The following is a 13,224-nucleotide window of genomic DNA, read 5'->3' as shown; positions in this document are numbered from 1 at the left end:
CAATTCAAATATGGAAGAAGTACCAAATTTCTTAATCAAATTTGATGAATATCTTCAGCTTAGAATGGCTCAACAACAAAACGATTTTTATAAACAAAAAATTTCAAAACTTGAATCAGATAAAGAAAAACTCTTTCAAGAAGTAGAACGATTAAAAATTGTTATTAACAAACAACAACAACTCTTTTCAAATAAAATGGCTGAATACCTTCAATTTAAATCTGAAATATCAGCAAAACATTCGACCCAAATTAAAGAAAAACAAGAGCTTATAGATAAAGAAAGGACAGAAAAACATCATTTATTAATTGAACTTACTTCTCTTCGTATCCAAGTTAAACAACAAGAAGAGCTTATTAATAAACTTAAAAAATCTGAAGATTCTGACATTATCAGAAAGAAACCTCGAGATTCTAACGTTTCAATCACATCTCAAAAGATAGTTGTTCCTGAAAAAAAAAGTTCTGCTTCTCTTCAAAAAGTTCCTGATAGTACAAATACAATAACCCAACAACCTCTACTTGACCTAATACAAAGTCATGAAATTGTTACTACAACTACTCCATTGTTTCAGGTAAATGATAAGAGTGTTAATGAAAAACGTGAAGTTGAAAAAAGGGTTAGTGTTGAAAAAAACAACTCCTCTCTTGATAGACAAATAACTCCACCATTATTAAATGATAAGACACAAAAAGAAATTCATAGGTTGGTTCTCCCAAAAACTGACTTTATTTTTATTGTTAATTATAAAAAGGTATGTGAAATATTGTCTCTTATGGTAAAGAATAAATGGTATGAACCACAAACCTCTTATTTCAAGACTTCAATTGTTTTTGATGAGTATTGTAGAAAAGTGCCAGTTCTCTGTTTTAAAGGAACTGAAGAAGATTTATGGAAGAGAAAAAGCGTTATTAAAAAATTTGTTGAAACCATAGATAAAATTGAACTTCTTCGTGTTTCTCAAGGAAATAAAAGGCATATTATCTTTGGTGGAGTTAGGCAAAAATATGTCGAATATTATGACTCTTTTTAATTAAGTTTTGTTCATAGATGATAGTCATATTAGTCTAATCAAATTCTTAAATAAACTTCGTTAAAAAGGATAATTAAAGTAAAAACAATAAGATTCAATAAATTATTTAGTTATGAAATATTGTAGACTATTTTGTTGTAATAAAATGATAAGCAACATTAAGAGAATTAAATCCTGAAAATTTACCGCATCACTATTCTTTGTAAGACTTTGATATTCTTTTGGTAATAAAAAAATAAATTTGTCCATTTAATTTCTTTTATTTTTTATTTATTTATAAAAAATGGTAAATACCAATGATAATAACAAAATATAAAAAATTGCTATATAAAACGAAAATAAAGTAAAAACAAATATCAAAAGAATAATAATTTTAAAATATAATCATTTGCTCAATCATCAATCAACAGCATTCTTTTTCATAAACTCAAATTTATTTCATTTTTGATATTCTTTTGAATAACAAGTTAAAAAGTATTTTTATTGTACTATTCTTTTGTTATGAGCAATTAATTTATAACAAAGTTTATCATTAAATAAACATATTTTAACTAATTTTTTAGTTTTGTATTAGTTCAGTTTGACTGATTTTATAACAGAATAAAATAAAATATGTTATATAATTAAATTTAAATGTATTTATTAATAGACTATTAAGTAACAATTAGTTAGTGTGTAACATTTTAATTATTGTAGACAACTGACGATAAAACAATCATTTTTATTATCCTTTACAATTGCTACAAAATAAATGATTCAAAAAGAGATAATGTAAAGAGAGTTACTACATTTAATTTCTATTAAGTCATAACACAATATAAGAAAGCACAAAAGCCTACTTTTCTTGAAGTTACAAGAGACTTTAGTGAATTTCATTGACCTTACTTATTAAATATCTTAATTTTTTATAAAGAGTTTATTTAATATTTTATTGTGTTCAATGAAATACTCTCTTATTGTATTAGAATGTTAAATACAGAAGTCATTTATAACAAAGAAGTAAACAACTAATATTTGCTAATACTTTAAAACATTACTCAACTTCTTCTACTTTCTTTTTTTTTAAAAAATGACTTAAATTAAATGGTATATCTTCTTATTGATTAAGTCAACTATTCTACTAAGGCTGTATGTATTCTTTCATTACTGATGTAGTAGTTTAGTGATAATAAGTAATATAAAAGAAAACATTACATGATAGTATCAAATATAAAATAAAATGAAACATTAAGGATAAAAGAATTTTCGTTCAAGACATAAAAAGATAAAATATTTAATAATACCAGACAAACCAATACACGAATATTCTAATTTTATATAAGGTAACTAAATTTATATTGAGAATTAATATTTTATTATATCACTTAATCATCAATCAATTTAACAATAGTTTTAAATACTATTTATAAAATTTAAAATCATTTTGTTTGTAAGACTAAATAAAAAGTCCCATAAATATTAAATTTTTGTATAGAAAACAGAAATATCTTTGAGAAAATATATTAATACCTGTTTAGTTTTTTAAAACAAAAAAGAAATTATCTATTCCAAAATATCAACCAATAGAAGAGATAGATAAATTTATTTTAAAGAATTAATTTATATTTAGTTTTTTTTTTGAAGTAAATGAAGTAAAAAAATTTACAAAAGAGATTTTTTCTGAGTTTTTTGTTTCAAATTTTTTGATATTTATAAATAGATAATAACAAAAACCATTTTGAAAAAAATAAAAAAAGAAATTAATAAAAAAATAAAAAGGCAGGTGGGTTAGTACAAAAGAAAACTTAAATTTAATCATTTTAATGTCGCGTTTAAAGAGATCACCTGCTTATCATGACTTCAATAAAACTAATCAAGAAGAAAGTGTTAATGAACAAACACTAACTGAAAATTCATTCTTTTTATTTGCTGATAGAATCCCATCTCCACATATGAGAAGTGATGGTTCACCAACATTAGAAACAGATGAAAAAATCGAACAATCAATTGAAGAATTTGGAAATGAAGAAAAACCTATTAGTACTCCGTTACATCAAGAACAAGAATGTAATTGTTATACTGATACAACAACCTCAGTTTTTGAATTTTCATTTTAAGAGATCTTACAAAAGAAAGTAGAATTAGTTAAATAGAATAATGTAGCATTATAGTAATACTCTTAAATTAAACAACAATGTGTTTTATAGAATTTTTTTAATTCTTTATTCATTTTACTTTTGTTTTATTTTCATTTTTTGTATTTAAAAAAATAATTCAATTAGAAGATTTATTAATGTTGTATAAATTCATTTTAATTCATTTTCAAATTACTGATATGAGAAGCTTTAATTAAAGAATAGATAATAAATAAGACTACTAATAACCCTGATACTCCTATAAAAGAAAACATCAACATCATTAAATATGATTGGTTTCTACTCCATTTTTTTGGTACCAATACTACATTAACTCCTCTCAAATTAAATGGTTGTTTGGGACATACAACATCATCTTTAAATGCATTAGCAACAATATATGTTCCACATTTAATACGGGATTTAATATCAAAAGCTTGTTCGTTAATAACAGATTTAATTTGTGGTACATTAAGAATACTTCCTTTAGGTCCATAAACTAAATAAACTTCATCAGTCACTTCTCCTCGAATAACTATTGATGAGTCTTGAGAAAATGAAATAGTTGAACCTGTTGGTCTGAAATCAGTTCCTAATCCTTTTCCTGGACCTAATGCAAAAGCATTATGATTAACATTAGATAAAGAAATAGTTGATGAAGAAATAATAAGGTTTGAATCATAGACAACAGCTAGTCCAGTTTCTTCAATTTCAATTAATGAATTTTTTAAGTTATTAGTAGTTAATTCTAATGACCCTCTATTTTGAATAAAAATTTTAGTATTTTCAACGACTTGTGTTTCTAATGTTAAAATTGCTAATGGATATACTTTAATTATAGTAGATTCTTCGAGAACATTAATTGTATTAATTAATATTTGACCTTTAATATTTAATGGTCCTGATTGTTGTTTAATACTTCTAACAACAAAATCTCCAACTAATGTACATTCTCCAAAACAAACTAATTGATCAATACTTATTCCATTAGCTTTAATTGTTAAATCGGTACCTTCGATTCCTCCTATATCTTCAGTAATTTGAATAGATTTACCTTCAACAATATAGTTACAATATAATGAATCACAAGTACAAGTAGTGTCATCAGGGAATATTAATTGGTTCTTATTTGTTTTACAGTTTTCTAAAGTATAAATTGGTTTGTTATTATATTCATAACAAGCATATAATCCTGTTCTAGAAGTGTCTAATACTAAAGATGATATTGAATTATCATGTGATGTTATTGAAAAAGAAATATCAGTGCTAGATAATTGAATAATTTGTTTACAAAGGCCATCATGTCCACCATCAAAGTCAATATCAACAACTCCTTCTATTTCAACTTTAGAATTAGTAATAATCCATCCTTTAAATGTACTTTCATAACTACCATAAATAACACCAGATGATAACATCATTTTACTGTCATCCATAAAAATACTTCCTTTATTATTTAAAAAAATGTTAACAGATGATGCAATAATTTGTGCACGTTCAAATGTTGTTACTCCATTAATTATTACTTGTGAATCAGTTAAATCAATAAATCCTGTAAGTTTAACATTATCAAAAGTTACTTTACCAATAACATTAAGTTTATTAACTTCAGCTGAAACAAGTTCTAATGAATTAGCAACAACACTATTAAATTTTCCTTTTAATGTACTTTCTCCTTGGACTATAATTTCTTCTGCTTCAAATAAACTTCCATCAATTTCAGTATGAAGTTCTTCTGGTATAACCAATTGATAAATCTTTTTATTCTTAATTTTACTAAGATCATATCCTTGTGTAAGAGTAATAGAAATAGGTATATCTTCTTGACTTTTTTCTTGTATCTCAAAACAGTTACTTGGTTCTAATACCTTTCCTAATGAACACATAATAATAGTACATCGAACTTGGGCTTCTTCTTTCTTTAAGTGAATTTCATTTTCTGCACAACATTTTTTAAGTTCAAATCCTTTTAAATTAGCTGGAAGTTGTAATTCAGGAAATTCTTGTGTTAATGACTTTATTAAACAAATATCAATATTTTGATCAGAAAGGTCAAGTTGTTTTGTATCAAGAGCTTTGATAGTACCTTTCTTTTCAACATAAAGAATAAATTCTGTTGCTTTTATAATAAGTAATTGTATCTCATAATTTCCTTTGATAGAAAGATAACCATTTGATAACATAGTCAATTCTTTAATTGTTACAGTATTACTAATTTGAAGTATACCTTGAACATAAACCTCATCTAATTGACTTCCTGAAAATTTAATCACTGAATCAGCTAATGAATTTAATGATAAGTCTTTACATTCAGACTTAACAATATCCATAGAAAGAGAAGTCGATATTAATACTGGATTTTCTGAAGTAATTAAATCAATACTAAGATATCCATCACCTTTAAAGATAACTTCTGTACTAAATTCTTCAACAACTAACTTTTCAATATGACAACTTTCTGTTAATTGGATTGAAATCTCATCAACAGTAATGATTAATTCTTTGACATTGTTAGGTAATCCAATAACACTTTCAAGAGAAGTAAAAATAGTACATTCACTTGCACTAAAGTCTTCAACCCTATTACATTTATAAGAGTCACTTTTTGTTCCATCTTCTTCTACTAATTCACATTTGCATTGATTAGCTAAACATGAAACAACCAAGCACAAAACAATAAAACTTTTCATAAAAACTAAATCTTTTAAGATCTTTTTCTTTTTTATTCAGTATAATAAAACAATAATAAAAAAGATAATAATTACTTGATTAATAAAGTACCCTCATAAACGAACTAAAGGATCATCTACTACTTTAATTACGGGAACTGATACTTGTTGTTGAAGAAGTCCTTCTACTCCTTGGTGCCAATCATACCCAACTGAGTAAGCCAAAAACTTATTTTCACAAATAAAATCGGCTGTAGTTATTGGACAATTTTGAATAGGAGAAGTTAAAGTATTAACAAGACTTTTCTTATTTTTATCCCAAATATTAATCACACCATCACTACCAGCAGTAAGAAATATTGTTTCGTTATAAAATGAAATTGAATTAACAGGATAATAATATGTTTGAGTTGTTGATATTTTTTTATGTTGTGCCTTAAATGCATAGGTATATTGATTACTTTTGTTTTCAAAATGAAGAACATTTGCTCTTCCATCAGCACCACCATATACAATACCTTTTCTATCAGGGAATACTGCTATACATTGAACACTTGAATTAACAGTAGATTGTTGTCCTCCAATAAGAGTGTCTGTCATTAATTTACCTGATTGCATATTAAATACTTCTACTTTATTTGGAGTATGGAAAGTAATATAAGGATATTTTGCATCCATACAAATAATTTTATTATTTACTGGCATTTTTGAAATATTACCTGAATTTAAATCGAGTAATCCTAATGATCCATCTAAACTTGAAATAACAATAGAATTAGTTTCAAGAAATGGTTTCATAGAGGTTATACAATCATTGAATTGTCCTACTTGTTGTAGTGAATTTTGTTGAACATTCCACAAATATACTCCTCCATTAAGTGATCCAACCAAAAATTGTGATTCACGAAATTTACATATAGAAGTTAATGGTGAGTTACAATTAACACTTCCAACAATTTGTGTTTGTGTTGGGGAATTAACTAAAAATGCTTTACATGTTTTATCCCATGATGATACTCCAATTAAAATCCCATTTTGTGAACTGTATCCCTCAATACCACTGATGGTGTCTTGGAATGTTTTTGGTTCTCCTAATGGAAAAACTGGTGAATTTGATTGTTGTTTGGACATTAATATCTTTTATTTATTTTGAAGTTCTTCTGTCTTACCTTTTCTTTAATACATGTTATTTTACCATTAAAAACTATAAATTTATTATTGTTTTCATTGGGTTATTTTAGAAAAAAATTCACAAAAAAATTCACGATATATTTTTTTTTATTTGATAAGTGCCTTCTTGTAGAGAAAATGAATAATAAAGATTTTCATTAAATCAAATGTCATTTCTTCTAAGTTGTTTCCTTTTCATGAAAAGAGGTGATGCTATATAATAAAATAATTAATTTAATTTACTAAAATAAAAACTAATTAACTCATTAAATCAAATGAATAGTCTAATAAATATGAGTTATTATTTCTTGAGATAGAACTTTTTTATCTAACGAATATTTTTATACTTCAAACTTAATAATTTTATTTGTACAATCGTTTCATTGTTTCAGAGAAATACTTAATAGAATAAAATGTATTTTTTTTTAAAGATGAAGTAAAGTTTTGAATAAAATGATATTCTTAATATTATCATACAAACCTTTGTTTTTTGACAATTTTTACAATATATTATCATATTTGTTATGTATAATTATTTTTTTATAGACTTTTTAAAGGAAATAACATTTTCATAATGAGACAAGTTGATACATATTCATTGTTTATAAATGGAATAGACTGTAGTGTTTTTATTAGAGTGATTTGTTTTGAAGAATTTATATCTATTTCTTATAAATCATTCGTCTAATTTTTGTTTCAAATTTATTTACTCTTATTCTAATCCATTCCATTTATTTTGTGCATCAAACATAAGAATTTGTTTAATCAGCTAATTCTTTGCTTCAGTATTATTTTGATGAACTTTTCCATTTTGTTAATATATTGTTCAACCTTTAGAAAAAGAAAGTAAGAGTTTGTGGAATATAAAAATAATGAAAAGACACATAAACATATATCAATTAAGTTAAGAAAACAAAAATTAAGTAATCAACATCATAAATAATTAATACATAAACCAAAGGTAACTAGAAGAGATCAAACAAAAAAGAAACAAAAAAGAAAAGATAGAGGTGAATAATTTAATCCATTCAATATGGTACATAGCAAAAACTTTCTTTACATGTATTTTTCTGTAAGACTGTTGTTGAATGGTAAGTGAATAAAAGAAAAATATTGATGTTACAGAGCAATGGATTTAATAAAAATTAAAAATTAAATGTTGAAAAAGACAAGTGTTGAGTTGACATAAAAATAGAAAGGAATGATTGTGTTATTTATTCATAAACTAATTTGGTAATTCGACAGTATAACAACAGTCATTAGACTTAGTCAAAAACTAATTATAATTATATTTTTTTGAATAAATATCACTTAATATTATTGAATTAAAAATGGCAAGTATTTTCTCTTTTTTCTTTTTTTGGAAATTCCTACTAACACTTAACTTAATCATAAAAAACTATTGACATTATTTGTTTCACTAATTTGTTCATTCAAAATTAAATTCATCATTAGAATAAAAATGATTAATTTTTTCCCTTCAGTTTGAAATGAATAACAAAAATAATTATATATAAATACCAAAAAACAAATTTTTATAGTCTTTCCTTTTAATTTTCTAAATCAAATCAGACTCTCTCTATGTTTGACTGTTTTAACATTTTTTAGCATAAATACTATATTAACAAGATAAGTATTTAATTGAAGAAAAAAACCGAATTTTTGTAGAAGAAAGTGAAAAGAAAATCGTTGTAATTAAGAAGAATAATTAAGAATGAGGGATATAACACTATTTGAAAAAAACACTTAGAGAATAAAGAAAAAACAATAGGGCTAATTGAAAGACTATGCACTTGTTGGATGAATTGATGATGAATATTCATTTACAACTGAATTTGTTCCAACAGTTGTAAACACATTATCTAAGTTACCTTCTTCATTACCTCTAAGAATAGCTTGTATCTCTAAATCGCATTCTTGATTTTTGTTATCTTCTTCAGCCCAATCTTTAGTTAATATTTCATTTACTCGTTTGTGTTCTACAACAACTATTGATTTTGACTTACCATATTTCTTAATACTAGCTTGGTATGTTACCTGATTCTGCATAGTAAAGAGATACTGATATTTGTAGTTTTGTTAATTCCAATTAAAGAATTATGATATTTAAAATGGCATTAGATTTTAGTTGATATTTATAGATCATCTTTTGATCCAAAAATATCTTTCTTTTCTAGAAATTCAACTAAATACCTGTTTTTAGATGTAGTGTAGTTCTATAATTCACACCGATTTTCTACCTTATCTCTTTTGTAAATTTTTTTTGGTTTCCATTTTACTTGAAGTAAAAGATGTTCTGAGAAACGAAATTATCTCTGAGACTTTTGATTGAAGAGTCAAATCTTGCTTTACTGTTTTTCCTTTTTTGATATTCGTTTTTTAGAGTTTATATTAAAATATGTTATAAATAACATAAAAACATGCCTGAAAAAATGTCTATCTAACGTTTAATTTAAATAAGAGAAATATAAAGAGTTTATTGTTAAAATTAAAAAAATTAAAAGTGTAGATGTTCAATCAAAGAATAATAGGTTGTACGTTAAAAAGAAAACCAAAACTGTATTTTTTTGTTTTCATGTCATATAATATTTTGTAAATTTTTATTGATTAAGTTACTTAATCATATGAACATTATAGTCAAAAGAAGCGTTTGATTCTTTTTTACTAAAAACTTAATTCTAAACAAATAACACAAACGGTGATATTATTAGTAGAAAAATTATATAATTTTTTACGTTTCTTAAAAATAAAATATTTTTTGAATAAAAACAGGAAAAACGAAATTGAAACTCCACCGATAGGACGAAAGTAAAAAAATGAAAACTTGAGTTTTTTATTTTTAGAATGTTTTTTAATATTTAATTTTTTGTCAAATATTTATTTACAAAAGATTGACTTTTCTTTTTTTTGTATTTATCTTTTTTGAATAAGTCTTTGCTAAAATTATTTCAATTGATAGTTATGAAGGAAGGATAGAGAATAGTTTAACAAAATAATGAAAATATTTTTTAATTTTTATCTATAATAAAGTTATAGTTCATAACAATTAAGTACAGTATAATAACTACTAATTGGTTTAAAGTCAATGAACTTATTTGATTTTTTTTATCTCTCTTAATCTTTTTATTCTTACACTTATTTTATTGATTGTTATTATGAAGTAATATTTTGATTGTTCATAATAAAACAAACATTATAAACTCAAAGTATGAAGCAATTTTATGTTTCTAATGCTAGATTATTTCTTTTCAAAAATTGTTGTTAAAATGAATGGTATACAATACTATTCTATAACCTTTAAATATACTAAAATGGTTTTATGAATTTGTGAAGTAATGAAAGAATAACAAAACGTTTACTATTCTTTTTGTTCTAATAAATTGGTTTAGAATTATTGGGTTGTATAATAGATAAATAAAGGTATAGACACAAAAAAGTATATCTCACTAATCAAATCATGTCATCATTGAAATTATAAGTAAAAGGGAATAGCATTTTGTTAAAGAATGATACAAAGTATTAAATCTCATTTCTTTTGTTATTTATTAATAATAAGAGTTTAGTTTTCATATACTAAATATCAAAATGAGGAAAATCATAAAAAAAGAAAAAACTTGAAAATAGTTAATATGAAAAGAAAAGATAAAGAAGAAATAATATATTCAGAGGATGAGATTAGTGAAAGATTAGCAATTCTAGAAGAAATTAAAAAGAAGGTTGAAACGTTTGATGAAAAAAAATTACAATTTGGAACTAATCCAATTACAAAATTATCACCTGATGAAAAATCAAAACCTTTTTATGCATTAATTGGAGCGTTGTTATCAACAAAAACTTGTGAGACATTGAGATTAAAAGTTATGAATAATCTTATTGAACATTATAAAAAATTAACACCTGAGATTATGTCAAAAGCATCCGAAGATATATTAAATGAGTTATTAGATGGGTGCTATGGAAAAGTCAGAAAAATAAAATTTATTCTTGAATGTTCTAAAGTAATTCATAATAACTATAATGACATTGTTCCAGACAATATAGATGAGTTAAAAAAGTTACCTGGTATTGGTCCTAAGTTAGCTAAAATTGTTTGTGCAATTGGATTTAAAAAAATAGAAGGTATTACTATTGACCAACGTTCATTACTTCTTTTACATCGTCTTGAATGGATTTTAAAAGATACTTCTAATGACAATGATGCAATGAAAGAAGTTGAAGAATGGCTACCAAAAGAGCATTGGAGTTATTTTTCTAAAGACACAATTTTATTTGCTAAATATCTATGTAAACCAGAACCTTTATGTGACCAATGTCCTTTAGCAAAACATTATGTATGCAAATATTACTGTAAAAAACATAATCATCATATTCAACATCTAACTCAATCTTATAATTTAAATTTACAACAAGGAAAGAAAAAGAAAATAGATGTTGAAGAATTAGAAAATATGATTATATCAGAAGATGATGAAGAACATGAATTTTTATCAAATCTTGATCTTATTCAATTAAGTCAAGAACATCAAGAAACTAAAGATGTTTAAAATTAATTTAATTAATCAATCAAATCACTTTCGTTTATTCTTGAAGCTTTAAATTCTTCATCAGTAATTCCAGGTGGTGGTTTGCAATAAACTAATTTACCACAACAATAGTCTTTTAATACAATTCTTGCTACACGATGATAATCTAATAACCCACGAGTATTGGTATAATATTTTCGACTTTTAGCAAATCCAGCTAGGAATAATTCTGCCTCTGATGGGGTTCTTGACTCAAAACAATCAATAAAATCATGAAGAAAATCGGTTGCTTTTGGAATTTTAAATTTATAAAATGCCTCAAGAATTGATGGTGAAATTCTTCTTGTTACTAAATCAATTGGACCAAGACAATCTTGCATTCTATCAATAGGTAAAACACCACTACAAATCATTTCTTCTTTAGAAGACAAGAAAGATGGAAAAACAAGACCTGGACAATCACATAACATTAATTCATCGTTCAATATTAATGTTTGGAAATGTTTAGTTTTACCAGGAGTACTTGTAACTCCAACTTTCTTAATTCCAATTAATGAGTTAATAGTTGATGATTTTCCAACATTTGGAAATCCACAAAAACCAATAACTTTTCTTTGTTTATTATCTCTTAAAGGAATATCACTTACTAATCTTGTTAATTCTTCCATTAATTCATTTGCACTTAATACATGATTTCCTAAATGTTTATTATCAGACTGAACTATATTTTTATCATCTGTGAAAGGGACTTGTTCTTTAATTTCTTTTTGTTTTTCTATAGTTTTACTACTATCTTTTTCTTCATTTATTTCATGTTTATCAATTTCTTTCTCTTCTTTTTGAGTTTGGTCTAAATCAAAAGCCTCTTGTTGTCCTCTTCTCTTTCTGGTTTTTCTAACTTTTTCTTCTTTATTTATAGCAGCTTCAGCTAATTTATTTTCTTTTAAAGCAGAATAAAAAATAACACGAATTCCCCTTTCATCAAAATATTTCAACCACATTGCTCTTTGTTCATCAGTCATTAAATCCGCTTTATTAATTAAAATACCACATTTTCTTCCTTCTAATTCTTCAACATATTTAACTAAATCTGTACTATAATAAAATAATGGATCTCTACCATCAACAATTTGTAATATAACATCAGATTGTTCACAAGTTCTCCATAACTGTCTCCAGAATTGAATATTTTTTTCATAAGGTGTTAATAATAATTTACTTTCATTTTGTAATTCATATAATTGTTTCTTCCATTCCATAAATGATTTTTGTTCAATTCTATCTAATTCTTCTGCTGTCATATCAGGTGTCCAAGCTGGTCTTCTTGGAACAATTAATGCATACTTCTTTCTTATTTCTTCTAATTCTTCATTACTCATTTCTGTAACAGTTGTTATTGCTTTCTTATTATATACAACATTATATTGTTTCTCTACTGCAAATGCTTCATTGACAGCTGCTGCATTATCAACTAATTCTTGTAAGTCACTTGCTTCAGTAACTGACTGTGAACCAGCTTTACCATCAACATGAATTCCTTCCATCTGTTTTCTACCTTCAAGATCTTGTTTTCTACGTTGTTGACGTTCTCTAATATTTGCACGTTTTAAAGCTTTTCCAAGTTGTTGTTTCTTTGGTGGCATTTTTCAATTGAATTTGTTTTATTTTTCTTTTTAGGTTTTTAATTTTTCTTTTTATTTTTTTTACTAAATTTT

General features: G+C 24.7%; 7 protein-coding genes across 7 annotated transcripts; 3 read left to right on the top strand and 4 right to left on the bottom strand.

Annotated features, from left to right (window-relative positions):
* Positions 1 to 10: 10 nt before the first annotated feature.
* ENU1_092110 (hypothetical protein) lies at positions 11 to 1,033 on the top strand (the record flags this gene model as incomplete). Its single annotated transcript, XM_008859063.1, has 1 exon — positions 11 to 1,033. One exon carries the CDS (start codon positions 11 to 13, stop codon positions 1,031 to 1,033), a length of 1,023 nt encoding a protein of 340 aa, XP_008857285.1.
* Positions 1,034 to 2,964: 1,931 nt separating this feature from the next.
* On the top strand, positions 2,965 to 3,129 carry ENU1_092100 (hypothetical protein; the record flags this gene model as incomplete). Its single annotated transcript, XM_008859062.1, has 1 exon — positions 2,965 to 3,129. The coding sequence occupies one exon, from the start codon at positions 2,965 to 2,967 to the stop codon at positions 3,127 to 3,129; it is 165 nt and encodes a 54-aa protein (XP_008857284.1).
* Positions 3,130 to 3,323: 194 nt separating this feature from the next.
* Positions 3,324 to 5,837, bottom strand: ENU1_092090 (hypothetical protein; the record flags this gene model as incomplete). Its single annotated transcript, XM_008859061.1, has 1 exon — positions 3,324 to 5,837. One exon carries the CDS (start codon positions 5,835 to 5,837, stop codon positions 3,324 to 3,326), a length of 2,514 nt encoding a protein of 837 aa, XP_008857283.1.
* Positions 5,838 to 5,930: 93 nt separating this feature from the next.
* ENU1_092080 (hypothetical protein) lies at positions 5,931 to 6,947 on the bottom strand (the record flags this gene model as incomplete). Its single annotated transcript, XM_008859060.1, has 1 exon — positions 5,931 to 6,947. One exon carries the CDS (start codon positions 6,945 to 6,947, stop codon positions 5,931 to 5,933), a length of 1,017 nt encoding a protein of 338 aa, XP_008857282.1.
* Positions 6,948 to 8,771: 1,824 nt separating this feature from the next.
* Positions 8,772 to 9,035, bottom strand: ENU1_092070 (hypothetical protein; the record flags this gene model as incomplete). Its single annotated transcript, XM_008859059.1, has 1 exon — positions 8,772 to 9,035. One exon carries the CDS (start codon positions 9,033 to 9,035, stop codon positions 8,772 to 8,774), a length of 264 nt encoding a protein of 87 aa, XP_008857281.1.
* A 1,580-nt stretch (positions 9,036 to 10,615) lies between these two features.
* ENU1_092060 (endonuclease III, putative) lies at positions 10,616 to 11,530 on the top strand (the record flags this gene model as incomplete). Its single annotated transcript, XM_008859058.1, has 1 exon — positions 10,616 to 11,530. The coding sequence occupies one exon, from the start codon at positions 10,616 to 10,618 to the stop codon at positions 11,528 to 11,530; it is 915 nt and encodes a 304-aa protein (XP_008857280.1).
* Positions 11,531 to 11,541: 11 nt separating this feature from the next.
* Positions 11,542 to 13,152, bottom strand: ENU1_092050 (HSR1_MMR1 domain containing protein; the record flags this gene model as incomplete). The annotated part of the gene is made up of 1 exon (XM_008859057.1): positions 11,542 to 13,152. One exon carries the CDS (start codon positions 13,150 to 13,152, stop codon positions 11,542 to 11,544), a length of 1,611 nt encoding a protein of 536 aa, XP_008857279.1.
* Positions 13,153 to 13,224: the final 72 nt, after the last annotated feature.

The sequence above is a fragment of the Entamoeba nuttalli genome (assembly GCF_000257125.1).
Source record: "Entamoeba nuttalli P19 unplaced genomic scaffold asmbl_4071, whole genome shotgun sequence".
Classification (NCBI taxonomy): domain Eukaryota; phylum Evosea; order Mastigamoebida; family Endamoebidae; genus Entamoeba; species Entamoeba nuttalli.
Note: the sequence above shows the minus strand (reverse complement) of the source record. Positions and strands in the feature narration are given on the sequence as shown.